The 26,502-nt window shown below is 33.8% G+C and overlaps 4 protein-coding genes across 9 annotated transcripts; 2 read left to right on the plus strand and 2 right to left on the minus strand.

The window, feature by feature from the left end:
* Positions 1-1,061: 1,061 nt before the first annotated feature.
* Positions 1,062-4,969, minus strand: LOC101252442 (protein HIGH CHLOROPHYLL FLUORESCENCE PHENOTYPE 244, chloroplastic). Its single transcript, XM_004231035.5, has 8 exons — positions 4,136-4,969; positions 3,784-4,022; positions 3,547-3,645; positions 3,226-3,420; positions 2,509-2,601; positions 2,338-2,433; positions 1,740-1,880; positions 1,062-1,362 (listed from the first exon to the last, which is right to left on the minus strand). Exons 1-8 carry the CDS (start codon positions 4,254-4,256, stop codon positions 1,186-1,188), a joined length of 1,161 nt encoding a protein of 386 aa, XP_004231083.1. The 5' UTR covers positions 4,257-4,969; the 3' UTR covers positions 1,062-1,185.
* LOC101253235 (O-fucosyltransferase 6) lies at positions 4,682-9,162 on the minus strand. 6 transcript variants are annotated; one of them, XM_026028894.2, is made up of 12 exons: positions 8,849-9,162; positions 8,717-8,776; positions 8,535-8,625; positions 8,386-8,462; positions 7,506-7,594; positions 7,215-7,398; positions 6,511-6,692; positions 6,102-6,204; positions 5,680-6,011; positions 5,333-5,477; positions 5,216-5,241; positions 4,906-5,144 (listed from the first exon to the last, which is right to left on the minus strand). In XM_026028894.2, exons 1-12 carry the CDS (start codon positions 9,029-9,031, stop codon positions 5,141-5,143), a joined length of 1,476 nt encoding a protein of 491 aa, XP_025884679.1. In that variant the 5' UTR covers positions 9,032-9,162; the 3' UTR covers positions 4,906-5,140. The 6 variants fall into 6 exon arrangements, with proteins under 6 accessions (XP_004231086.1, XP_010315417.1, XP_069149108.1 ...); XM_004231038.5 differs by lacking the exon at positions 5,216-5,241 and having other exon boundaries at positions 4,682-5,144; positions 5,242-5,477; XM_010317115.4 differs by having other exon boundaries at positions 4,682-5,144; positions 5,216-5,477.
* Positions 9,163-15,190: 6,028 nt separating this feature from the next.
* LOC101253732 (lysM domain-containing GPI-anchored protein 2) lies at positions 15,191-17,081 on the plus strand. The gene is made up of 4 exons (XM_004231039.4): positions 15,191-16,276; positions 16,396-16,516; positions 16,584-16,765; positions 16,843-17,081. The coding sequence occupies exons 1-4, from the start codon at positions 15,634-15,636 to the stop codon at positions 16,932-16,934; spliced, it is 1,038 nt and encodes a 345-aa protein (XP_004231087.1). The 5' UTR covers positions 15,191-15,633; the 3' UTR covers positions 16,935-17,081.
* Positions 17,082-18,178: 1,097 nt separating this feature from the next.
* Positions 18,179-26,480, plus strand: LOC101252931 (protein DETOXIFICATION 45, chloroplastic). Its single transcript, XM_004231036.5, has 15 exons — positions 18,179-18,349; positions 19,272-19,669; positions 20,716-20,903; positions 21,552-21,695; positions 21,836-22,002; positions 22,774-22,909; positions 23,478-23,574; positions 23,699-23,799; positions 23,962-24,125; positions 24,447-24,518; positions 24,613-24,729; positions 24,885-24,980; positions 25,065-25,186; positions 25,515-25,572; positions 26,127-26,480. The coding sequence occupies exons 2-15, from the start codon at positions 19,317-19,319 to the stop codon at positions 26,136-26,138; spliced, it is 1,827 nt and encodes a 608-aa protein (XP_004231084.1). The 5' UTR covers positions 18,179-18,349; positions 19,272-19,316; the 3' UTR covers positions 26,139-26,480.
* The last annotated feature ends 22 nt before the right edge of the window (positions 26,481-26,502 follow it).

A 26,502-nucleotide genomic window follows, 5' to 3' on the forward strand; every position in this document is an offset into this window, starting at 1 on the left:
CCTCCATGTAATTAACATGTGCTGCACTAATTGTGTATATTTTGGACTGTTGCATGAAACTTTCCAGCTTGCTATTCATGTGTGGAACTAATTTTTTTATTGGAACTATATATATGCTATTCCTTAAGAAGCATCGATCCTACCCCAAAAGTTTCTTTAATTTCACTTATTACTATTTAACTAATCAGAATAATTGTTCCTCAATAATTTATATTTGAATTGGATACTTTATTAACAAAAAACTTTGATGATCTAATACAATTTTTATGTTTTTACTAGACTTGTTCGTTGCCAATTCGATCTGAATTATGATTTGCTTAGCCTACTTCCCTTTCAGCTCCAGACAAAGTTATCTCTTCAAACTATTTTATACCTTAATTAGTGATAGTATTGTATAAAACTGATTATGATACAAGAAACTTGAATGTAATTAAAGATTTGATAAATTAATAATGTGGGAGTATTAACTGGCTGTGCACTAGAGCGAAATTGAAAAATCTGGACAAAGTTTATTACTACTCTACTAAACCAGTGATCACAAGTCACAGTCATGCCATGAGCCACCACAAAAATATCATGAATTGATGCATGCTAAATAACTCATAAAATTTGTTTAATTGTATATTGCCTTTTGTCCTGCTCCTTTATTTGTTACACTACTACTTTCCTTTCAATAATGGTCCATGTACTATTTATTAGAACCAGCCCAAGAGTCATTTCGTGTGTGCGGTGAGAGTTGCTATAAAATACTAATATCGAAGTATTCATATATTTTATCAGTTAAATGAATGGTCAGTTAAAATGATTTGTTGTCTTAAAGGTAGAATATATTCTGATGATGATTCTTGGAATTACTATTACGGTGAAGAAAAGAAGAAGCCATTGAAATGTAGTTGAAAATTCCATAAATTCGTCGTATCTGGGGATGGGCGTAGTGAGTTGATATGATCAGCATAATATATGCAACTGATGAGCAGAGGGGTATATCAACCAATAGGTTGTTTTGCTTTTCAGACTGTAATGTTAGAACATCCATTCCTGCTCTCTCTCATAGGATATGATTTCAGAAAATTAAAGTAGCTTTCATTTGAATCAAAGTTAGTCATATTCTTTCTTTATCTTCTTTACATTATAACTAGGAAATTCCAAAATACAACAACATAAAAAAGAAAAGTAGTACTTTTTTCAAAAGAAAATATCAGTTTGCTTCGATTGAGCCTTAAGGTCTTTCAACTTCTTCAGTATATTGGTGAAATAATCCTGCAGATATTTCTCCAGTGAACTGACGTCTTTTGCATCCACACCCAGAAGGTTATATGTCTCTGCCATAGGAACTGAGAACACAGTATCGCTTGTCAAAACCTGGAAAAAACCACCACACCACACCACGAACATTCATTAGCTTTGTCTTGCTGGACATGCACCATTTACACATGGGTTTTCCCCCTATTTTATGATAAAAATCAAATGAACACACTCTCTTCACTAATATAAACAGTCAGTTCGAGGACAGCATATTCAAATACACCATCCTTGCCCCCTCACACCCCCGACTCCTGTTATTCAAAGAGTTACCTTTTCCCTTTACCTTAAAGAGCTTCATTTTTTGGAAAGAAAGAAACATTGCAAACAATGAGAAGAAAGAAAATGATCTAGTAGAAGAAAAGGAAATGATGTAGTAGATATAACAAACAACCAGAACAATATTAGACTGCATTTAATAATATGAAGAATTCTACCTCTGAAAATGCCAATCTATCAGCAACATCATTCGTCCACTCAAACAACCGAGTCAGCTGACGTGTAAATCGCAAAACTGAGACAGGCACTGTAGTCACATTGGCATCTTGACCAGCAAGTCTCTCGCACAATGTTATCACCTGATTCAATGAGTACTTACTTGACAAGAAGGTAATAGATATCATCCAAACAGGAGAGAAGGGAGAGAATAACAAAGACAGGAAAAAAAAACAAAAGAGTAGTATGCAAAATGAGAAAGAGCTTACTCTAGCTTTTCGCGGGGAACTTACTCCCACTGGGTATCAACGTAAAATGATATTGACAATGGGAAAGGTATTGCTATTTCGAAAAAGTGGATTGACTTTTTTTCCTATTGCCTAGCATATATAGAAGATCAAGAGTATCCTTAACAGAAAATTTGATGGTCTAACCTCTAAAGAAGCTTCAAAATGAACTTGGTTTAGAGGTAAGAGTTCGATATTAACAGCATCTGTTGTTGCTTACCCCAATACCAGAAACAAAAAATACCACAAATGGCTACATTGTAAGTTCCCAAAGAAACTTTATCTTAATGCTTAAAATGGAGATCCTTCTTACCTCTTGGGTTGTCCATGCCCGAGGCCCAGCAAAAGTGAGAAGCTTCCCATTAATATTCTCATTGCGTAAAGCTATGAATGTCAACCGAGCAATATCCTAGAAGCAATTTTGCATAAAATTATTTACCAGTTACGTTTAATAGACTCAAAAGAAACTAAGTGGAAAGTTTACTTGGGTGTCCATGTATGCTATTCGAGTGGGAGCATCGGTTCCCCATACAGATTTCTCTTCTAATATAGGCACTGCATATTGACCAATAAGGCCCTGAAGTAAATGAAAACAACGTTTAACTACTAAGTCAATGAAGAATACGACTGAAGGACAATAGACATGGCAAAAGGAAATACGGGAATAACACCTTATCAACTGGTTTAGAAACTATTTGTATGGGCAGCTTTGTATTTTTTTTACCTTATTAATTGGTTTAGAAACTATTTGTATGGGCAGCTTTGTATTTTTTTTTCCAACTGCTAAGAGTTGATCAGTAAGATCAAAAGGGCAGTCCATGCTACCATTCACTGGATTCTCCTTCTAAGATATGTAGAGATTATTCGTAACTCAATCAAAGCTCATAATTTTGCAGATAATAAGAATATAATGTGTCAAACTTCTCTGTTTCTGCATTACAAATTTCACGTAGCAAGATCTCGGTGTTACAACTAGTATATTGATAGCCTTTTGACACTCTGAGGTGTCCCTTTACAATGTCGTGAGATATATAACCCTGATTTACACATCTTTTGAGCATAAGAAATGCTTTCCAATTTTCAATAGGTTTATTGTGAATCTAACTTATTGCAATACCTTTCAAGAGTTTTCAGATATGATTTGTGGTCAAAATGTACGTATACTTTCTCCACACCAAATAAAATCATCTGAGGATGATACCTGCATGAAGCCACATAACCGAATTACAACGTGGTTCAGGCCTGAATCGCGGAGAAACTTCTCTGTACAGTGTTTGATCTCCATCAGAGGAACTTCAGGATGCTTGTCGCAGTTGTGAATAGAGAAAAATATAAATTTTTGAATGCCCATGGCTTTTGCACATTGTATAAGAGCCACTTTTCCTTCCCAATCTACCTAAAATGAATGGATAAAGTAAATATGCTTGACAAGCCACTCACGTAAATAAAAGAATCATTTGAACAAGAACCTAAACTCCTTAAGTAGAGTGTGGAGCAATTATTCACCCCTATGGATGCTTACAGTTTTTATAGGCTCCTCAGGGCGTCCAGTAGCACAATCAATAACTGTATGGACTCCAACCAATGTTGCTGGAATTGTTTCAGGTTTGCTTAAATCTGCCTGTGCAGAGATCAAATAATTTTCACAAATATGTAAAAGAACAAGCTTAAATGAATTGTCAAAACTACAGCAGATTAGTGGTGAAAACATAAATGTTGAATCCAATTAAAAAGTAAAGTGGATGACATTCCTACTTACATTGACAACCGTAGCGCCCCAATCACGAAGAAAATCGGCAGGAGCAGGCCTAGGCCTTACAAGACATCTGACGTCGTAGCCCTCGTCCAATGCTCTCCTCACTACCTGCCTCCCCAATGTGCCGGTGGCCCCCACAACTAGTATACTAGTCGGCCTCACAGGTGTTCCCGGAGCTAAATTGAGTGCCGCCGGAGCACTCTGAGCATTGCACACCACCTTAGGTGCGGAACCATGTTTGGCTACGTGAACAAAGTTAAGAAATGAGTTGGAATCATGTTATTACTAGTGGGTACTGTATTTGTAATAAAAATCCAAATTTTAAGGGTAATAAAATTGAAAAGAGTGTATTTACCTTTAGTAGTGGCGATGGAAAAGGAAAGTGCCGAATGGAACATGGTTGGGCATGACAAGGAAGATAGCTTGCGAGAGGGAAGAGTAGGGGTAGCAAGGTGGCCGTAGAGGGTGGAAGCCATTAGAGAGTGAGAACAACTGTATTGTATTTTTTTTTTTTTTTTTGTATAAATAAATAACAATTGGGGAAGAAGAGGCCACGTCCACTATCTTATTCATTCATCGCAAACAGCCTATGGTTGGTTACCCGCTTTACACATCACCTTTTAATTTTTAAAGAACTTTAATATAGAAAAGACATTTTTCTTTATATATATATACTTCATTCAAATTAGACAAGAGAGTTAGTTTGAATTTGAATTAGCTTCCATAATGTTGATGGAGTTCAAATTGAAAGGGATAAAACCTACTCCCTTAATTTCAAAAAGGAGGAAGAAATTATGATCACAAGTTGGACGTCAATTTCTTCTTTTGACTATTCTCTAGGTTACTACAAATATAGAATTTTAAAGGTGCTTTGTCTTCAAACAAAAGTATTGGTAGCAGCTACAAGACAAATTAACTGATCGATTAGTATATTAAACAGTTGATATTCCAAGACTGATTCAGTCGAAAGAAATGCAGGGCAAAAACCGAGTTTTTCTTATACACATGTTTTTCTTTTTTTTAAAAAAAAAAAAAAAAAAACAGCAACTTACTCTTCCTATATTTTGAGCATTACCTCTCCTTTGGAGGAGTAATCGATATTCCAAGAATCAATGCAGCATAAAGTTGTTTATTTGATCCTGCTCTCTCTATGTATTTAAATGCATCTAACTTCAGTCATTCTCTTCCCTAAAACGGCACCATTCACTAGCAAAACTGGAGAACCAACCTCTTACTTTCCACTGTACAATGGTTTGCTCCATACTGTTAATCAATGAATGGAAGCTAGTACTCAAAATGAGGACCTGCCCCCCATCTGCAACTTCTCTTTAATCCAAGACAAGCATCTTCTATTTTTGACTCATCTGCATCATTGAGTTTCAAGTTCATTCTCTGTATATTCTGTATCAGACCATTCTTGATCTTCTTCACCTACCTGACCATCACTTGCTTCACCCATACCTGAAATAGTAGCAGCACCGCTATCCATTTCAGAATCTGCACAAATGCATGCTGTTGGGTTTTCATGAAACTCTCCCCTGCCTGGCTTTACCTCCATTGGCTCGCCCATGAAACCTATTTGAGACGTTCGAATTTGTGAAGCAAACTCCTCCCATGTCATGTTATTTCGATGAAGGAGCAAATTATTAAGCTTCTTCGCATTTGGGCGGATAGTTGGTTTGTGATCAAAATATCTCCTGAAACACGGAAAAGATTTTAAAAAGTTTACCCTTTCCTGGAGTGACAGACTAACAAATAAAATAACATGGTATTTGAGTAAAGAATATGGCATTTGTAGGAGTATCCTTCGTCAAAATTATTTTAAAAGATGGAAAATTGTTTAAAATTTTTTGTGAAGTCAGCTAAACTGATTCTGGTCAAAATCATCAAGTAGCTTACCTTCTTCCTGCGAGCATTCTTGCCATATTACCATTGTTATTGGATACAAAAACATCGCTCTCATCACAAACCATGAAATCTAACGCAGCCATCCGAGAAGAGAAGGAAGAGAACGGTGCCAATTCCTCCTTGCTGGCAATTGTATCTTTGGAATAAAAATTTGGAAATAAAGCCTTGAGAGGAGCCAATGTCTCCTCTCCACCATAAATTTCTCCGGATGCCACATAAATATGAACATCATTACCGAAACCAAGTGCTCTAAGCATAAGGCCAATTTCCTCTGGAGTGAGAGGGCATTTTCCATTCCTTTGTTCCTTATCGGGGTTCCTTGCCTGCAAGTAATGCCAAAGAAGTAATACCATATTAACTATAAGTAGGGGCAACATATGGACTAATAGTTACTAAAATGGGTAGTGACTCACATGTAATGTCTTCCACCTCTTTCGTATTTTACCTAGTTCTTTCCTTTCCTTGTCTCCTCCACCGTAATAGCATCCAGAGAATGCAAGCATATCTGGTTCAAACCTTAGAACATGATAAACAAGTTTCAGCAAGCATGTTCCAGTTGTAGAATATTGACTTAGAGAAGTATACAATCAAGAATGACAAGATCAACATTCAATTTCTAAAGGAATGTCACTGAATCTGAAAAAATAACACTAGAACACACATAAAAAACCATTTTATCAGATCAGCAATATAACGCCCAAAAGGCTAGCCCTTTTGCCTTCTATATTTCAACAAAGCAGCTTGCGTTGTTGGTAAACATTAATGAACAAGATAGAACATTTGTGTTAAACGTATTTTGTACATAAATGTTAATAAAATTACCTCAAGTGCAAGGCAACAAAGTGCCTGCTTTTCATTCTTATCCTTTCAACCAATTTTCTGCTCATTTCAGTTATGGGATCAGTAAACTTCAATGCATGATAATTGACTCTGCATCTCAGTTTCTGCATATCTGTAGTCAATCGATTGGAAAGCCTATAGTCAAATTTTGTTAGCTGAACGGCCTGCATCAGAACAAAACATAAACAAAATGAGAATCTACATCCAAAAAGAAACTAGTTAATCTAGATATACTTTAAGGGCCAGTAGGAAAATCTCAAACAAGAAATGTGCAATAAACTACACAGACACTCTGTACATTAAGACGTTGATTCCCCTCACCACCCCACCCAACAGGTTGTGTATTCAACAACACAGATATTGTCAAGAAGATATGCTCGACTTACACTTTTTTCCTGAAAACAAGGTGGAGTTTGTGTTGTATGGATAAGTAAATCTGTGTCTACCATTCTGTACCTTGAACTTTCAAATTTTGAAATGCTATGACTTGGTTGTGCATTAGGGCAATATGGATGGGAAAATAGTAGATTTCAGCACAAGTTGCCACATAATGTGCAATGCAACAAGAACAATAGAATACTAAGGACCACAAATCATGTGATGTACACAAAGCTCCATATCGATGATATCATGTTTTGATGCACTGGAAAAGGCAAACATGTCCCATTAATTTGTAAAGAACTTACGTGCTTTTTCTTCAAAATAGGCAGGATGCGAGTTTGATAACACTTGGCATTGCACTTCCTTGGAACACGTGTTGTATATGGAGTTATGATTTTATCTCCGATTCTTGGAAGATCCCTAATAATTTTGACATCTTTCGAGATTCGTGAGATAAACCAATCGACATCAAAAATCTCAGAGAAGTTACTGCACGTAAAAAAAGGAATGATTACGTTCATGAATTGTAGTACACTCTAACAAACAAAAAGATAGGTCATAAAATGCGTTTGTGCACAAATCATTCCAAATAAAACCTTGAATCTTTCCAATAGGATTTCTGGTCGAGTTTTGGAACTACTAGGATGGCATTCAAAATATGAGCTGCAACAACTGCATCTACAATCTGCATCCAGCAAGAAAATGATTTGAACTCAAATTTGATTTAGCAATCTTTTAAAATAGAAATGCAAATAATAATTAGAATTCCAGCGGCAAAATAATCTGCTCGTAGTATCTCAGATTTAATAGAAACTCTTATGGTGTCTAGAAATGGACTTGCTGATTCATGATTGCACAGTTGACAAGACAGTGTCAACAGAAAACTACATACACCATTACAAATAAAAAAGTGGGACGAGTTTCTGCCAGGTCAAAGGAAGAAGATTCAAACAAGGTAAACTGAGTAATGGTAAAGGCTAAATTGGGTTCAGGGAGCAGACTAGAGTACTCTCTTGACTATTAATTCATGGTACTATTCACAAGCTACAACTTGCAATCCATATGCAGCTGCATGTCACAGGTAACATTAATAGTAATAATATTTTGCTGGTGAATGATATCAGAATTTCAATTTACAAGTGAAAATTTTCTTGTTCATATTTAGAAAGCAGAAGGTAAAATATTGAAATTGCTTTTTCACTCTACAATTGCTAACCACCCAATTTAAATGTCATTCAGGTATCCACAAGGAAGTTTAAAATTTTTGAACTTGTATCTTATCCAAATCTGCACTAGTTGTGTCTACCAAAATTGCACAATTACTATGAATTTAAATCCTCCGAAGAACAACATTCAAACACATAGAACGTATCTCTCCATGGAAAACTTGGCAACAACATATACCACCACCAGTGGATAGAGGTTGTTTTCAATAAGACTCTGGGCTCTAGAATTAGGGTAAAAGAATATATTTACCCCTGTTCTCTGTTGATTCAAGCCTCCACTAGTTGCAATCATCAAGTACCTATTGGGATGAGTATTCACCTCTGCCGCTGCAAATGTTACAGTGTCAGGGATCATACAAAAATTAGACAAATGGGGTAAAACAAACAAAATGCACCCACTTGGAAAACTATTGCTGGAATCACTGCAGCCATGATAGAATTTGGATTGCTTGGAAATCCATACGTCTCCGCTTAAACTTCCTCCACCCATCTACACATACAAAATCAGGAGCTTCAGAATTCAGATTTTATTTTTTTTTATTTAAAAAAAAAAAAAGAATCTTTACGTATAGGGAGCTCACCGGAACACGAAAGATATGGTCTTGTTGCAGGCTCATGTGAAACCCCGTGCCGTTAATGAACTGAATGAAATAAAAAATCATAAAAAATGAACAAGAAAATGATGTACAGGGAGGGAGGGAGGGTATACATACCGAGATGGGATTGATAAGGTGATGTTGGTGGATGGGAGGAGAGAAAAAGAGAGTTAAGCAGAGAATAGCAGCAAATAAAGCAGAGGCAAGAGTAAGGAAGCGATGAATGCGTTGTTTTCTTCTTCTGAAAAGCAGAGTATGGAGAATGACAAGAAACAACGTCTCATGTTTTCTCTTCTTCATGTTTTTTCTAAAAAAATCTGCTTCGGTTTTAGAGTATATATATATATAAATCCTGCCTGCTTTAGGTTGAGTAGAAACAAAAATAGTGATTTAGGTTGGTTTCGCTAAGCCTAATTCTCCGCACACAATTTAGGACACTTTTTCCCTAATTACCAACTCCTAAATCATATTATCAACTCTTCAAATTTAAATTGACACGGAGGAATTTTCGTGTTACGTCTTTTTTGAGTGAAAACGACAAACAACACGTTAATTCATTTTCCCCTGTATGTTTTGGCCCACCTGTTTACCAAAAGTTTCTGTGCTCTTTTTCTAGTTTTGTTTCCATTTCCATTTTCAATTCTCATACCATGTCAAATTTATATTATATAACTTATATTATCAAGTCAACAAAATGAAAAAAGTAAGTCTTTCATTAATTTCTACTTACCATGGATCAAAAATAAATTATTTTTATACTTTATTTATTGTTATTATTAAAAAGGTGCGCTAACTAATTTTGTGAAAGAAATAAAAATGACTAGATAAGTATTTTTGATGAAATGTGATAGTGACATATCTAGTTTTGACGTAAAACTCAAGTAATGATATGCCCATATATAATTGATTTTAAAAATATGCGCATATATAATTGATAAGAACAAATCTAAGGCCTAATTGTCAAAAATATAGTAAGAATTTAGAAATTGAGGTTAATTGGTGATAGAATTAAATGAAGTTGAATGATGATTTACATTGCGAATCCCATACGTACATAATTAATTTGATTTTTGACATTTAATGTAATGTGAGTATATATATAGATATGAGATATTGGTTTTTGGTTTGGTTCAAGTATTTTATAATTTTGGTTTGTTTATTCGGAGAATATGTTAATGGAAGTGCTTTCAATTGTGTTTATTTATGGTTGGCACGATCGCCTGGACCAGACATTTCAGAGTCAACATACTAGCTAGCTGCTCAAATGTCAAAACAAACCACTTTGGTGACGATCCACAACCAAACATATATATATATATAGTTTGGATTAGGTGCTTGAGAAAGTTTTAAGATGGGATGGTTTTTGCTAATTAAGTAGTGATTAAGATATTAGTTAGGTCGCTCCTAATAATTATATATGCAGCCCCATCTAAAACCACATCTGCAATGATGAAGCATGCATGTCTATTAGGATTGGCAAAGTCGTAATCTGAGATTCAACACTATTAAGATATTAATCAACTTGTCTTGTACATTGCAGGCTTTTTAATTGTTTTAGTCTGACATGTTACATTTCCGTTTAAAATAATTTCTGTCATGTATCCATCCAGTCACAATTGCTGCAAAAAAGGAGGGGAACAAATGTAACCAACTACAACTTTATATATTATATATATTGATACCCATAGAAAATATCAGCTACTCGTGTTTTTTTTTTTTCAAAGTCAACTTAACTAATTTTCGGTGTTAAATATGATTATAAATAATATAAATTATAAATTTTATAAAATATTAATTAAAATTTTTATGGCTTGACTCTAAAAAAAGAAAATTATGACAACTAAAAAGGAAGTATTTATTTATTAAATCAAAAAGTTGGGGAAGATTGAGAAAAGCTTATGTTGGAATTAGTAGTGTAGTATTATTGAGTAATTGATTCCTACAAAAGTCAAGTATGGAGAAGGTGATTAATTGTTCATGAGAAGAAAAATTTATTGTGATGAATTAGTTACCTAATTACAACTTGTTATTCTCTCTATCCACGATTGCTTTACCGTTCATAATTATTTGTTAGGATAAAGTCATACATTTTTTTAAAAAAAAAATTAATATAAGGTGTAATTTGATTAAAACAACATGAATTAACTAACCCATCGGCCAAGACAAAGTCGGCCTATTGAAATATTTGGTGTAATCCATATTTTTAAACGAAGGAGCCTCTGTCTCAAATTTTGAGATTCACTCAAACAAATATTATTAAGAAGTTAAAATGGACTGACTGACTCATTTTGTTTCATTTGAATTTGGTACTTGTAACGGACAATTTTATAATAAATGACCCAAAGACCATGTTGATACTTGTGCACTTCAAACAATTTTTTAAATAATTTTTTGTGTCAGATTTTTATTAATGGAGTAGTAACTTATTTGGTTCAACATCTGAACTTTGCTTATTATCAAAGTTATAAATAACAGTGTGATGATTTGTGTTTTGCCAACGTTCAAAAGGTAATGCAACATTCTTAAAAACTAACTCAAAAATACTTACAATTTTTCCTGAAATTAAAACAAAAAACATTTCATTGATATCCATGACATGATCTTTCATCACAAGTAGTCTAGAAAAGGGTGCAATGCAATGTGATAATTAAGTGATAAACGAGTTTTTTTGAATCCTCCAACAACAAGATGAGTTCTAAAAGGTTTAAGTCCACTTGAGCCCACATATATAATTCAACCATAAATTTACTAAGTCGACCAAAAACTCCTAACATAATTTTCCTTTAAAAATACCTACACATTATAATAATTATTAAAAATATCAATATTTTGGCAAATAAAATATAATTCATTTATTTTCATTTTATTTCTCAAATTGGACCTACTTTTCTGACTCTTTTACTGGTGAAAAGAAAAGGACAAAACACTCAATTATCAATTTTTTCTCTCTCTCAAGATTTCTTTCATTATTCCATAATCACAAATAATTTGAACCTTAACTTTTTAAAATTAAAACCCTCCATTTCTCTAAGAAATTTTAGAAATTATTCAAATGATTTTCAATCTTTACTAGAGTATTGAAATACAAAAGTATTTGTATGTTTTGTATGTTGAATTTGAATGTCATTATCGAAGTGTCAATATTTGAATAAATCATTCAAAAACATTAAATTGAGTCGGAAAGAAGTGTCATTTTCAAATATCATTATTTGGATAAATCATTCAAAAATATTAAATTGTTTTAATTACTTTTTTTAATGTCGGATGCTTGAAATATAAAATATTTAAAATCATATTTGAAAGATTTTCTATAAATTACACATTTAATATAATATTTTTGGAATACATAAATGATAAAAAAAAAATACATTTTTGTCATGAAATACAAATTATGATTGGTTTATGATTGTAAATTTGTACATTTTGATTACTAGGATACAAATTGTGTGGAAACTTTAAGAAAGAATATACGTGTTTGAAAAATATACAAACCAATGTTATACCCTTTCTGAATGAACATGAGTTTACATAAGTATATGAATATAAATATCTTATTAAATAACTACAAATTCATTTAGAATGACCATTTAAATGAATACAAACTAATAAATAAATACAAATGACATTATACACACTAACATGAAAATCATAACGTATACAAATACACATATTGAAATATTGGAATGGATACAATCAATTACTTTTGAAATTGCAAGTGAGAATTTTAAGTGATATGTTCCTTTTAAAAAATGTTTTCTACCATGATTTTCTCATTTATGTTATCAAACAAATTTAAAAAATACATAATCAAAAGAATAATAAATTGCAATATTGCGTTTTCAATATATACTGAAAATGTTGATAAGAAATCATATTAAATGCTAAATATTCACATTTTGCAAAAAAAAAAGAATCACCTGCTTGTGGAATAGGGGGGGTTCCTTGATATTAAGGTGTCAAGGCGGTCGAAGTATTCCAATTTAGACAAGAATTAATCCACTACAACAATCAATGGGCACTTTTTTTCTTTTTTTCAAAAAAGTTACTCCAATAATAATCGAGTAAATATCTTAAAAAATTACTTAAGTATGTAAAATTATTTTAAAAAATCACTCAACTTTATTTTGTATCAATAAAGTCACTCAACTTATGAATTTTCTTTTATAAAATCACTCAACTTGAACTATTCTTTTAGAAAATCATTATAACTAAAAAATAAAAAATAAAACTAATTACACAACCCACCCTTCAAGTTTAGTTTTGTAATACTTATTTTCATTATAATTTATAATATTATGTTTAACTCTCTTATTTTATTTTTTTTAACGAATATTTTCTTAACCTAATAATTATTATTAACATAAATATTTATAATTTAATTAAATTTCCATTTATCACACATTTATCAAATTGGTCAACATAAACAAATTTATTTTTAAAGAAATACTTAAACGGAATGCATAGACTATGAAAAGAATGTATAGATCAACTTAATGAAGCCAAAATGAGCAACAAATATATCCATTTAATCATTATGGATGCACGTCTGTGATCATATACAGATAATCGACAAGGTATATATTAACGGAGGGAAGAAATCATATCAATCATAAAAAATTAAATAAATGTATGATAATAGAAATTTAGAACATAAATTTTTATGTTAATAATAATTAGGTTAAAAAAATATTTGTTAAAGAAAATAAAATAAGAGAGTTAAAGCATAGTATTATAACCTACAATGTAAATAAGTATTATAAAACTAGACTTTAAGGGTGGTTTGTGTAATTATCTTTTTTATTTTGTGATTATAATGATTTCATAGAAAAATAGTTCAACTAAGTGATTTTATAAAACAAAATTCATAAATACAAAATAAAATTGAGTGACTTTTTAAAACAATCACACATATTTGAGTGATTTTTAAGATATTTAGTCGAATAATAGTTACTCTTATGTTGAAGCTATCAAAGGATAAAAATTTCTTGGCAGCTCAGGGGAGGAAATAACAAAATAAAAATAGAAGCGTGGGAAGGTGAATTCTCCATGCCCAATATTGTGATTGTGTTAGTCATTTTGGGGCGAAGCAGCCTAAATTATAAATGTCGATAAACAATGTCTTGGAAATTAATAATTCAAAGTTAGAGCAGAAATTTACTCATTAATTCTTGTGCGTTTTTTCACAAAATTGTTTGAGAAACTTTACATTTGCTTGCTTTCTTCATAGCGTGTCAATTATATATATGTGACTGCCAATTCTTATATTACCAAAAATTTGGAACGGGAACAGTTTCCGTTTTGTTAGATTTTATTTTTCTCATTTAAATACAGAGCTTGGCTGTTTATGAATCCATACTGCAATGTATAGTTGTTCACTACCCCTCATCCTTTCTTTTCTAATGCAATGACAACTTTTGGTTGGCATTTGCTCTCAATGTTTTCCTTTATCCTTGGCTTTACTGTATATTAAGCAACGAGACTCGCTTAGACAGATTAAAAAAGAATTTCCTGGTTAGAGTGCATATAAAATGAAGTGCATATGGTTATAACTAACTACAGAGTCCTTCAGCTGGTGAACAAGAGCAGGCACACTACTTTTCGATCTAGTTCATAAGACTTGTGCAAGTTAGTTAGTGTAGAATATTGTTTGTTTGAAGTTTGTATTAATTGCAGAGAATCCACCTTTGTCTGTGATGTTTGGTACCTGGAGAGACATGTATTTTTGAAGGCGAATTTTCTCTTTTCAAGGTGAGGGATGGCTATAGGTTACTTTGTGCTTCCTCTATTGAAAAAGAGCTAGATAGAGATATCTGAATGCTGGCGGATTTTGAGAGGGCAGAAATGCTGAATAGCTGTTGTTTTCTTGTGCACAGTAATTGTTGGCTAGGGAATCCCAACTCAAGTGTTTGTTTTTTGGTGGGAATATTTAGTTTGAAACCCAAAGGAATTTCTAAAAGAATCATGATATGAATTACAACAACCTGGTCAATCTATGTTTGGCCTCCAACCCTTTTTTACAAGTTTGATGTTGATGTTGTTTTAAAGTGTGTGTGTTTTCCTTTTTCTCCTCCAAAAGTTGTTGCAAATGAAGTTGAGGAAAAAAATAAAATAATTCTTATCTGCTATGGGACAGAAATGGTACACTTTTTGGCTGAGGGAAAATTTTGAACTTTGGGGACCCTATCTATACTAGGACTATTCGTCTTTCATTTTCACGTGAAGAGAGGTCACTATTATTTATTATCTTTCTTTTTTAGTCACTTACGTTACATATATATATATATATATGTTCAACGGCTTTGGGCTGTTTGAATTTTCATAATTAATTCCCTCTTCCATTTTAGTTGACTTAGTCTACAGGTGATGCTTAATTATACTAGAGACTAATTGAGATGGAAAATAAATAAATTTCAAATCAACTATTGAAAACAAAAATGAAAAGATGTGGAAAATTTTGGTACTACCAACTGAAATGTACCTAATTATTATTGCGATACAAAACAAAAAATATATTTAACATTGTGAGACTATTCATATTAATTAAGATGTGGAATATTTTGGTATTAAGAACTGAATTGGAATTTTCCACATCCAACAAGCAACAAGGTTTTAAATTAAAATCTCACCAAAGAATGAATTGAATATTACTTATATATCATCTAAACTGACTCGTAACAAAGAATATGAATTTGTTTTGTACTACTTAAAATAAATTGAATATTTAGACTAAACAGAAGTGTTCCTACTGTTTTGCGTTTTTCTTCAGAAAAAGAATAAATTCGCACCCACAGACACGCACTGTCCACTATAATACCCACCCTCTCTCCACTACTCAAATGTGTAACGCCATTATTTTGTAGCTTGTCCATTTTTCCACACACAGAGAGAAAGAGAAAAAAAAAATGGTTTCTTTATCGAGTCTGTTTGTGTCCATCTTATGTCTGCTCACCGTTTCATCTCCGGCTGAAGCTTCCTTCAGTTGCACCTCACCCGGAACTTGTGACGCCATTATTGACTATACCTTACCCAACGCCACTACCTTTAATGCCGTCAAGAAACTCTTCAACGTAAAGAACCTCCGTTCCCTTCTGGGCGTCAACAATCTCCCTGTCAATACCCCTGCTGATGAGAAATTACCCGCCAATCAAACCATCAAAATCCCCTTTCCTTGTCTCTGTAGAAACGGTACCGGAATAGCCAACAAACGCCCCATTTACACCGTCGTCGCCGGCGACTTCCTATCGCACATAGTTACCGACATCTTCGCCGGTTTGTTCACTGTTGAGGAACTTCAAAGGGTTAACAATATATCTAACCCCAATTTGATACAACCCGGGGATAAATTGTGGATCCCACTTCCTTGCAGCTGCGACGACGTTGACGGTGAAAAAGTTGTTCATTATGGTCGATTGGTGAGCAGTGGCAACAGTATTGAGGCTATTGCTCAGCAGTACAATGTTTCCCAGGAAACCCTCTTGAGGTTGAATGGTTTAGCAAGTCCCAGAGAACTTTTAGCTGGCGCAGTTCTTGACGTTCCCCTTAAAGGTATATATATTTTTTCATTTCTATTGTATTATCCAATTATTGACTCAAAAGTTGCACTTATCAATTAATTGGCCTGTTCATTAGAAATTTCTTGTTACTTACGAGTGTTTGATTTGCAGCTTGCCAATCAAGGGTGAGCAATGCCTCGCTGGACTATCCCTTGCTAGTGCCAAATGACACATATATCTTCACTGCTGCCAATTGTGTAACGTGCAAGTGTGATGCTGCCAGCAACTGGACGTAAGTAGCTGAACCGATGTTACACTTTGTTGTTGTATCACATGGTAAATCCCTTTTGCTACTGCAGGTTGCAATGCCAACCATCCCAGATAAAGTCCTCTCTTTGGAAGACATGCCCCTCAATGCAGTGCCAAGGTTTAGATAACTTGTACATTGGGAATGTCACAGATTGTAATTCCACATCTTGTGCTTATGCTGGTTACAGCAACCAGACCATTTTCACCACAAACACTCAGTTAACCTGCCCTGGTAAGTTTATTCATCGGTTTCTAATTGATAAGACTTATGCACTAAACTAGCTAAGACGTGCTTTGTTGTTGGTACAGCCTCTGACAATAGCGCTTTCGGAATGAGGCCAGGGACATGGATATGGAATGTCATCCTTGTTGCCGTCTCCTCCATGGTTATAGTTTTTTAGGTTTACAAGTAGTCATCCACGAACATAATGATTTCTTTCTTTGTTTCCAGATGATACTCCATTTCTTTTGGTGAATGCAATTTGTCTGTTTGATTTGTCATCTATTTTTGATTCTACAAATGAATGAATCATACTACGGCAAACAAACAGAGTCTTTTAGTATATATTTTCAGTCAGGTTATGATACTCATAGAGGAAAAATCAACTTAAAATATCATTTTGTATATATATACTGCCAACATGAACTGCTTGCCAACCAAAAATAACAATTCTGATATTTCAAAAGCTAAAAAAAGAACTCTTCTAAATACAAATTATTACTCTCATATCGACAAAAGTGAATGACTAAAAGATAACATATTTGATTCATTAGTATTTGCCTATTGGGATATGATTAATGACTCTAATGAATAAGATTTACATACAAAATAATTTTTTTAATTCAAAATCTGAAGTACCAAATTCAACATTAGCTTGAGAAATCCAGAAATTTGAATTTTGGAGTTTTCAATGGTATAAAATGACAAACTAATAATATAAAATAAATATAGTAGCTATCCTTTGATTTATTTGTGTTACATAGCAAATTGTTTATCAGTTGCTCTCTCCCTCATATTCTCGCTCGCCACTCTCCCTTTCTCTCACTTATTCCTGTCGCTCGCGTCTCTCACTTTATACAATAGAATTGTATAAAATGATAGAAAATTGTATAAACGTATGCAAATACATATATCTTTATCTTATACACTTATAATTATACCATACGAATATTTCCTAGCTCAAGTCTCTTTTGCCTTTCTCGTTTTATACAAATTCAAATTGTATATAATTTCTCTCTTTCTCGTTCTCTTTTGCCTTTCTCGTTTTATACAAATTCAAATTGTATATAATTTCTCTCTTTCTCGTTTTATACAATTCGATTTAATTGTGTATTTTCTGCACAAGTCTCTTTTTCGTTTTATGCAAATTCTAATTGTATATAATTTCTCTCTTTCTCGTTTTATACAATTCAAATTTTATATAATTTCTCTCTTTCTCGTTTTGTATAATTTGGTTCAATTATATATGTACAACGAATTTTACATATATATATAAATTTGCTATGTAGCACAATTATACAAATTTTACTATAGTATATAAATATAAATTTTGTGTTTGTTATATGTGAAAATTGTAGTTAAAAATACATAGTACTCATATATAGTATTTTACTATTTAAAATAAACTGATTTTAGAAAGGGACTTATAAATGATGTCCCCTTAAAAAGAAAAAAAGAAAGAAAGAGGAGCCGACTAGAAGTAGTAATATTAAGATTTTAAAAGGCAAAATGAGGAATTTTATCGACTCTGCTTCTTCCTTAGTATAATTCTGGTTAGCCCCTTCCCTTCTGTACCGGCGGCAGGCTCTTCACTAGGTATCATACTCAATTTTGTTTCACTGAATTCCCCTTTTATTTGTATTTCATCTTTCTTCAAATCACCGCCTACCTTTATTAACTTGAGTACCACCATTGCTGCGGTTGGCAAATACGAGAGTATTTATTGGGGGTTCGCCTCGCCTTTTTTTTTTTATCTGCTTTCATCACAGAATTTTAGGTTAACATATTTGCATTTTTTTTTTGGAAGATACCATCCTAATTTACATTTGAAAAGGGTTGCCACCTTACATTTATCAAAACATATCATCCTAGTCTACAATTCATCCAATTAAAAAAAAAGTTTTACACGGTATAGCTTCAACTGTACAATCAGTCCTGTTCTACGAAATTAATGTGCTGCACTTTATCACTTCTTTGGATCCTGTTTTTACCCATTATACCTTATTGTATTGTTAGTTTTTATATAATGTTTGTTTTGATTGTTACTTAACTTTATTGCATCAATAGTTAATCCATTGTTAGGTAATGCCGAAATTGCCTATTTCGTTACGAGTAACAAGCCATTAAGTATGGTCATGTCGTTACCTTAATATTTTCTTTTTATTTATTTTTACTTATTATTTAATAATTTTATTTTATCATTTACCCTACATTTAGTAGTTGTTATTACATCTACCCTAGTTTCTTTTGTAAGTTTATCATTTAAATTATGGACGTGTGACATTATGTAACGACATAGAACGATATAATACGAGACAATACATTAGTTACATTATGACTAAATATGTAACAATCATTCAAACAAAGTGTAAACAAAAAAGTGGTACCAATTTTAGGATTAAACAGTTGGGAGAGTATCTTGTTTTTCTGAAATTTTTTCCCTCTTCTTTATGTTTTTTACTCTCTTCAGTTGCTGTATTCCAATATATTCATTCTTAAGTTTTTGTATGACTATCAGGTTCTTCTACTTAGATTATGAAGTGAGGCACACCAGCTTATAAAAATGGCAGCTGCACAATTGACCAGTAAGGCGTTATATAATGGGTTTACTGAATTGGAAGTGAAAGAGGAGATTTCCAAATGCTGCTCGTTAAGATTCTCACATCGCCATTTTAGTTCCTTTTCAAGAATCAGTCAGAATAGCTTGAAAAATGTTTATGGTAGCAACAGTTGTTCTTTATCAATTGGAAAAAGCAAAAGATTTTCATATGCACCTGTTCTTTTCCCAAGGAAGCAGAAATATTTAAGGTTCCGCAATAAGTTCAGTTCAGAGAGTGGTGCGGAAACTTCTGATTTGCAATATACCACTGCTGTAAAGGGAATGGATGATCTCTCAAGCTCAAGGGGAGAAGTAGAGTAAGACCCTGATCTTACTGAAGTTTTCTGGATTGTAGCTTTTTCTGATGCTTGGCAGACATGATTAGGGGCCTACTAGCAGTCATTCCCCATTGTTATGTGCATACGTTGTTTTAACTAAATCCTTTGTCAGGGTCACTTCTTCAATTCTGTGTCTAACTTGGAGTGTTTTTCCTGTGACTATGAACTGTATCGAAGTAAGATCTTATTAGATTTGGCAGAACAAAAAAAGAATCTATCAGTAGATATTTTCCTGAGGTAGCTTGTTACTAGACCCCATTTGTGATAATACATTGGGTATGTTGTAGTAGATTGTTGCCCCCCCCCCCCCCCCCGCTCCCCCCCCCCCCCCCCAAATAAATAAAAAGTTATCTTAGTATCCGAAATAGTTAATACTTTACAGTTTACAAAGCTTCTTGACATTGAAATTGTTTGCTCAAAAAAGAGAAGTTGGTGCTGCCCTTGATGATGGTCGGAACTAACAAGTGCACTTTCCCGCACCTTATTAAGCTTTCCTGTTTCCATTGTATCTAGCATGTAGCTTTTACTTCCATCTTGCATCAGAATATTTACAGTAAGATTGTTGTAACAGGGTTATTACTTGTCCACGATCTTGGTACTTTTAGCTTTGGTATCTCAATTAAAGGCCATCCTAGATGGGCAAGGACAGTCAGTTGTTGTCTTAATTGTCTGGGCTTGGGAACTTTAGCATCTATGAAAAAATTGAAATTATATAGCCTTCACACTTGTTGTCTCTGTATTACACATTTTCAAAGTAATTATTGTAGAGGTTAGGTTCATTAATGAAATTTAGAGATCTTAACTGACCCTAATATGTATTCTACGCAACATACTGATGTTTACATGTTAATTCTTTATATGGATATTCTAATGACTACAATATATATTGCGGTTATGTGGTTAAATCTTGACAAAGTGGCATTACGGATTTGTCTTTTTGAGGGTTTTCAAGTCAGCTTATGTTGCTAGTCCACATTCTCTGCTGATCTAGTTTTGTTCTTTTCAAATCCTTTTGTTGGCTTCAGTGAGTTGAATGAGACTGTTCCCATTATAACAAATGTCGAAAGTGAATCAATAGAAGAGGCTCCGACAAGTTCATCTCAATCTGAGGATGTCAGGCGTGAGCTTGTGATGCTGTCTTTGCCAGCAATTGCTGGACAGGCCATTGACCCTTTGGCACAGTTAATGGAGACTGCTTATATTGGGCGCCTGGGTAAGGTGGAACTTTTGCACATTCAGCATTTTTATGTAACTCTTTGGTTGAATTTTAGAATCCCTGAGATCACAGATGAACTGGTACAAAAATCTTCTATTCGGGGGGTGGTGCGGAAACTTATGTCAACGACTAGCTTCAATTTGTCGTTAAGGAAGAGAAATTAGGATCTTATATTAAACTTATGCCAATGACTAGCATCAATTTGTCGTTAAGGAAGAGAATTTAGGATCTTATATTAACGACGACCCTTAATTCGTTGATGGTGGTAGTTCATCAAATGAGGACTAGTAGTTTCTGTAGCTAGCTGTTATGGTGTAGGCATAACGGTTATGCTTGTACCGATTTAACATATATAACTTAACTAATTTTGTTGTGGCTACCAGATGTACTTTAGTTTCTATACTATTTAAAATGTTTGCTATCCTTCAGCTTGTGATATTAGAAGAACATAATATTCCCTATCTGTATTCTTTAAAAGAATTTGATTTTCTTCATCGTGTCCAGTGAAGCTGGATGTGGGTTATTTGGGTTTTTCCCATTTTCCTTTATGAGGGGTACCATGCAGGGGCGGAGGGAGTGTTGGCTTTTTATGCCTTCTTCTTTCCTGTTACTTTTTGAAGCTTGGGAGTTATTTTTTTCTTACAGGTTCTGTGGAATTAGCTTCAGCTGGTGTCTCAATATCAATTTTTAACATAATATCAAAGCTTTTTAATATTCCTCTACTTAGTGTTGCTACATCTTTTGTCGCTGAAGACATCGCCAAGAATGCAACCAAAGTTAACATGTCAGGTAAATCAAGTGTTAACTTTTTCTCATTCATTGTTATAACTGCTTAGGTATTCAACTGACCCAGAGTTGGTTTTCCCACTAAAAGGTTTAGGACTCATGCTCCAACTTTTATAACGCACATTTGTCGATACATTGTGCAGAGGGGGCAAAAGGCACTGATGGTAGATTTCCCACTGGGGTAGCAGAAAGGCATCAGTTTTCTTCTGTGTCTACCGCATTATTTTTAGCTGTTGGCATCGGCATAATTGAAGCTTTGGCTTTGGCGTTGGGATCTGAACTACTTCTTGGTTTAATGGGCATATCATCTGTACGGTGGCATATATCACTTACCCAGTCTTTCATTTGAGTTCCTTCTTTTTGTGCTTGCTTTAATTTGTGTGAAGTATGTATTCAGCACGTGAGTGAACATAATATCCTGAAGAATGAAAAGTTTTAAATAAGGGTCACAAGAGACCATTTTCATCCTGGCTAATTTACAACTCATACAACTTTTATGTTTGTTTTAGCCTGACAAAGTTTGTTTGGTTTTACTGACTCCTTTTTAATTCTACTTTTTCGTTTTTTTCCCGGAGGGATGAGCCTGATAATCGGGAAAACAGAAGTGAATGGAGAGAGACCTTTATGAAATTGGTAGCATGCACCACTTTGCAGAGTGAAGTTGCAATTATTATGCTAGGCTGCAACTTCAATATCAACCTGTGAAATTTGATGATGTCTACTAATAATCTGATAGTGTGAAATAATATAGTGAGTTCCATCTTAAGGAACATAAAACCTATTTAGTTTGACTAAGTTGTGTTGTCTCAGTTTTTCATTTTTGTAATTCATGTTTGCAACTGAGTGGTTTAAGTTTTCTTTTTTTATTTAGCTAATTTTATTTTGTGATTCGTATACTAGATTCATGGTTATTGGGAGGAGAAAAATCTTGATGACTTATAAGACTATGTTTGGTTAGGAAAATAACAAAGTTATTCGTGGCTTTCTAAAATATTTCATCACAATTTTCTTCTCACTATGCAGGCCCTTCAGACACACATTGTTGTATGAGTTCTTACTACAAAAATTGTTTTGTTTGTAGACTTCACCTATGAGAGTTCCAACAAAACAATTTCTTGCTGTGCGTGCTCTTGGTGCTCCTGCATTTGTAGTTTCTTTGGCCCTTCAAGGCATATTCCGTGGATTTAAGGATACAAAGACTCCAGTCTTCTGTTTAGGCAAGTCTTGGATCGTTGGCTATTTAAGTGATAATAGTTCTTGCCCAATATCCTTTCTGCTGGTTTCATTTATGCGGTTTTGACATAGAAATTCCAACTTTTGGGTATCCTAAATTTGTGGCAGACAATTTTCCCTTCAATAACGTTCTAATTAACCCGGAACACCTTTGTCATCTAAGATATATATCTTCTCCTCTAATCACTGTATTCTTAATTGCTTATTTGCACTTGAGTATGTTCAGTATGTATACGTATGAAGGTGGAAATGGAAATATTTCCTTTTATAATCCCCAGTTTTGGATCTAAATTCTTAGAGAATACTATTTATATACTACATAAAAAAATGTTTTTATTCTTAATGTACTCGTAAACTTACTGTCATGTAAACTATGTTTGATCCCTAAAATAATAATATTGTGATGAAAAAGTAAAATCGGAGGGGATAAAATCTAAAGCTTTTTTGTAAATGCAATTTGCTGTAATTACAAATGCAATTCTGTATCGTTCCTAGATATATTAATGGAGCTAAGTTGTATCTTTGTAATGATGTAGCATATTATTTGTGCAGGCATTGGGAACTTTGCAGCTATATTTTTGTTTCCCTTACTTATGTACTATTTCGGCTTGGGTGTGTCCGGAGCTGCCATATCCACTGTCATTTCACAGTTCGTATTTCTCTATAGTCTTTGTAATCATGTTGCTTTTCTTCTCTACTGTCTTATACTTTTGTTCTTTTTATCAATTCTTTACCTTTATATGATGAAATACTTACAAGCTTCAATTTTCTAGATACCTAGTGGCCTTCTCTATGATGTGGTATTTAAATCAGAGAGTAATGATATTACCTCCACGATTTGAAGAGCTGCAATTTGGTGGCTATTTAAAATCTGGTGAGTGGTTATTCTTGAGATGTGTGTTCCAAGATTCCTCCTATTTGATAAACAAGCTCACCTCTGTGCTTTGTGCCACAACAATCTCTTGATGTTTGTTGCATTTCATATCAGTATACTTTTCATGACAGTTAAAGGGTTCTTCTAATTTTGTATTTATAGGTGGATTTCTCATTGGAAGAACTCTTTCTGTCCTTTTCACAATGACACTTGCTACATCAATGGCTGCCCGTCAAGGTGCTGTAGCAATGGCGGGTCACCAAATATGCTTACAAGTTTGGCTAGCTGTCTCCCTCCTCACAGATGCACTGGCTGCATCTGCACAGGTAAATTGATAGAAATGAAATCCTCTTTATCCCTATGGGTCTAATTCAACTCGTAACTTCTCTTTTTCTCATGTACCTCCTACATCAGAACCTATCTGTCTTTTTCTGCATGTATATTTATCCCATATGCTTATGTCAATTCTTTTTCTTGTTTATGGTGTGTGCTTCATGTTTGAATCGGCAACTACTTCTGGTGCTTCGAAGTTTTTCAAATACCATATGTCAGATGATGTATTATAGGATTCGACCATTAATAGTTGATCTCTTGCATCTTATCACAATTTTTCAGTTTGGGGCAACTTCTCTTTACTTTGTTTCCAGGCGTTGATTGCTAGTTATTTATCAAAAGGAGATTACGTGGTGGCAACTGAAATTACACACTATGTTCTAAAGGTTTGTGCTTCCCTTCTGTTTTGTGCCGTTGAGCTCTGGAAGTTTGTGAGACACTCTACACTACTTATAAGGAGTTTGGACCTATAATTTGCAGATAGGGCTAGTTGCAGGTGTCTTTTTAGCGGCTGCATTAGGTGTTTCTTTTGGCTCTTTATCTACTTTATTTACCAAGGACACAGAGGTGCTAGCTGTGGTTAGTACAGGTTTATTGGTATGTCTTTAAACCTTTGGGAGTATTTGGTTAAATTTAATTTGTCAGTGATTTACCAATGAGTAAGATGTTCTTATCTTCGAATGGTTCTCTAAAGAGTTCAGTTATTGCTCAGAAACTAAGTTCAAAATTGTAAAATTGCAAAATTGCTGCAGTTTGTCAGTGCCAGTCAACCAATAAATGCTCTTGCGTTTATCTTTGATGGCCTCCATTATGGTGTTTCAGACTTCGCTTATGCAGCTCACTCCATGGTAAGGTTGTAGTGCATTATGATTCAATACTTATCAAGTATATATATTTATATTCAGAAGTCGTGTTCGTTCTTTGGCATACAGATGTTGGTGGGGGCAATATCATCTGGATTTCTGCTTTGTGCTCCTAGACTTCTTGGTCTTCCTGGTGTTTGGTTGGGATTGACCCTTTTCATGGGCTTACGCATGATGGCTGGGTTTATCAGGTAATGGATGCCCGCCATCTTCCTCCTTTATGCATGCCAACTAGATATGTGCTTTTGCGGGATTACGTATGTGGTTCCATTTTTTCGATACATGATTCTTCTGATGCTATCTGTACTGTTCTTTGTCTGTGTTCTGGGAGGTATTTCCATTGATTCAGCAATAAACACTGTCGTTATCGATTGGAGGTTTTTATCGAGTTAATGTTAGATATGTGTATTGTTTTAGGAACTCTGGATGAGCACTGCTTGTGTTAGTAGTTTGAATATCTGAAATTTTCATATTTCCAGTTATATTACATGCTTTATCACAAAGCATTTTTACGTTCAGGTTATTGTCAAAGAGAAGTCCTTGGTGGTTTCTGCATTGTGATGCAAATGAAGCTAAGGTTAGTAGAATTCTCATTTTGAAGGTATAGCAACAAAATTTTGATGAAACTTCTTCATCCCCCGCATAACAAATTCCTACCTTGTTATCTCTGCATGACAGTCGCTGTATGTACTGTATTACAGTAGTTGCATAACTAATTAATTAGGACAAGCCTGAAAATATAGGGATGTCCGCCAGTTGTTTTATCTGATGCAGTTTCGAAATGATGGTCTGCTATCTTAGTACTAAGAAATGAATATCCTGCTTCTGTCATTCTTGGAAAAGATGATGAACTAATTACCCATGCACAATGACCAAATTTTAACCGAGTACTTGGTGTATTCAAGTAAAGTAATAAGATGCTTTTAGTTAACTGGGACAAAGCTATGTTATCATTTTTAAACTACACAATGCCATTATAATTTATTGACTTCTTTTTCTTTCTTTATTTTTCGTTTACCTTGTATCCAATATTATTCATCTGAAATTTTTAAGATAGTCCAGTGCTGCTAGTCAGCTGATAAATGTTGTTTTCTGTTTATTAATTGTACTTTATTCTGTGTTCTCTTTCAGGTTATTAGTTGAGTGGATTAGATTTCAGACCATGACACCTCCTATCATATTCATGATTATAACTTAGCTTTCTTGGATGTTGTCTTTTTCTCTGAAAATAGGATTACCGAGTCTCTATTCTCCATGGGTGCTTGCTTTCTTAATATTTGTTTTTCCTTTACACTACCCCCCACTTTAAGTTATTTTCTGGGTGGTGGTGGATGTTCGAAGATTCATCACGACTGCAATAATGCCTTGCGGCTTGGTCTGTCCTATGTACATAAGTTGAAACATGTGTATATACATTACTTATCGGCATAACTTCCTTATTTATTATGTAATTTTTTTGCTTTTAGAGGAAAGTGTTCGAATTCAGCTTTGCTAGAGCGAAAGAAGG

This window comes from Solanum lycopersicum, chromosome 1 (assembly GCF_036512215.1).
Source record: "Solanum lycopersicum chromosome 1, SLM_r2.1".
NCBI classification, from domain to species: Eukaryota; Viridiplantae; Streptophyta; class Magnoliopsida; order Solanales; family Solanaceae; genus Solanum; species Solanum lycopersicum.

Coding starts and splice junctions, on each gene's coding strand:
- LOC101252442 (XM_004231035.5), bottom strand. CDS start 4,256: ATGGCTTCCACCCTCTACGGCCACCTTGCTACCCCTACTCTTCCCTCT. Junction 4,023..4,135: donor TTCCATCGCCACTACTAAAG/GTAAATACACTC, acceptor TTGTTCACGTAG/CCAAACATGGTTCCGCACCT. Junction 3,646..3,783: donor GGGGCGCTACGGTTGTCAAT/GTAAGTAGGAAT, acceptor ATCTCTGCACAG/GCAGATTTAAGCAAACCTGA.
- LOC101253235 (XM_004231037.5), bottom strand. CDS start 9,031: ATGAAGAAGAGAAAACATGAGACGTTGTTTCTTGTCATTCTCCATACT. Junction 8,463..8,534: donor TTCCAGCAATAGTTTTCCAA/GTGGGTGCATTT, acceptor TAACATTTGCAG/CGGCAGAGGTGAATACTCAT. Junction 6,693..7,214: donor CTATTTTGAAGAAAAAGCAC/GTAAGTTCTTTA, acceptor GTTCTGATGCAG/GCCGTTCAGCTAACAAAATT.
- LOC101253732 (XM_004231039.4), top strand. CDS start 15,634: ATGGTTTCTTTATCGAGTCTGTTTGTGTCCATCTTATGTCTGCTCACC. Junction 16,277..16,395: donor TCTTGACGTTCCCCTTAAAG/GTATATATATTT, acceptor TTTGATTTGCAG/CTTGCCAATCAAGGGTGAGC. Junction 16,766..16,842: donor CACTCAGTTAACCTGCCCTG/GTAAGTTTATTC, acceptor TTGTTGGTACAG/CCTCTGACAATAGCGCTTTC.
- LOC101252931 (XM_004231036.5), top strand. CDS start 19,317: ATGGCAGCTGCACAATTGACCAGTAAGGCGTTATATAATGGGTTTACT. Junction 24,981..25,064: donor CTTATGCAGCTCACTCCATG/GTAAGGTTGTAG, acceptor TTTGGCATACAG/ATGTTGGTGGGGGCAATATC. Junction 25,187..25,514: donor ATGATGGCTGGGTTTATCAG/GTAATGGATGCC, acceptor TTTTACGTTCAG/GTTATTGTCAAAGAGAAGTC.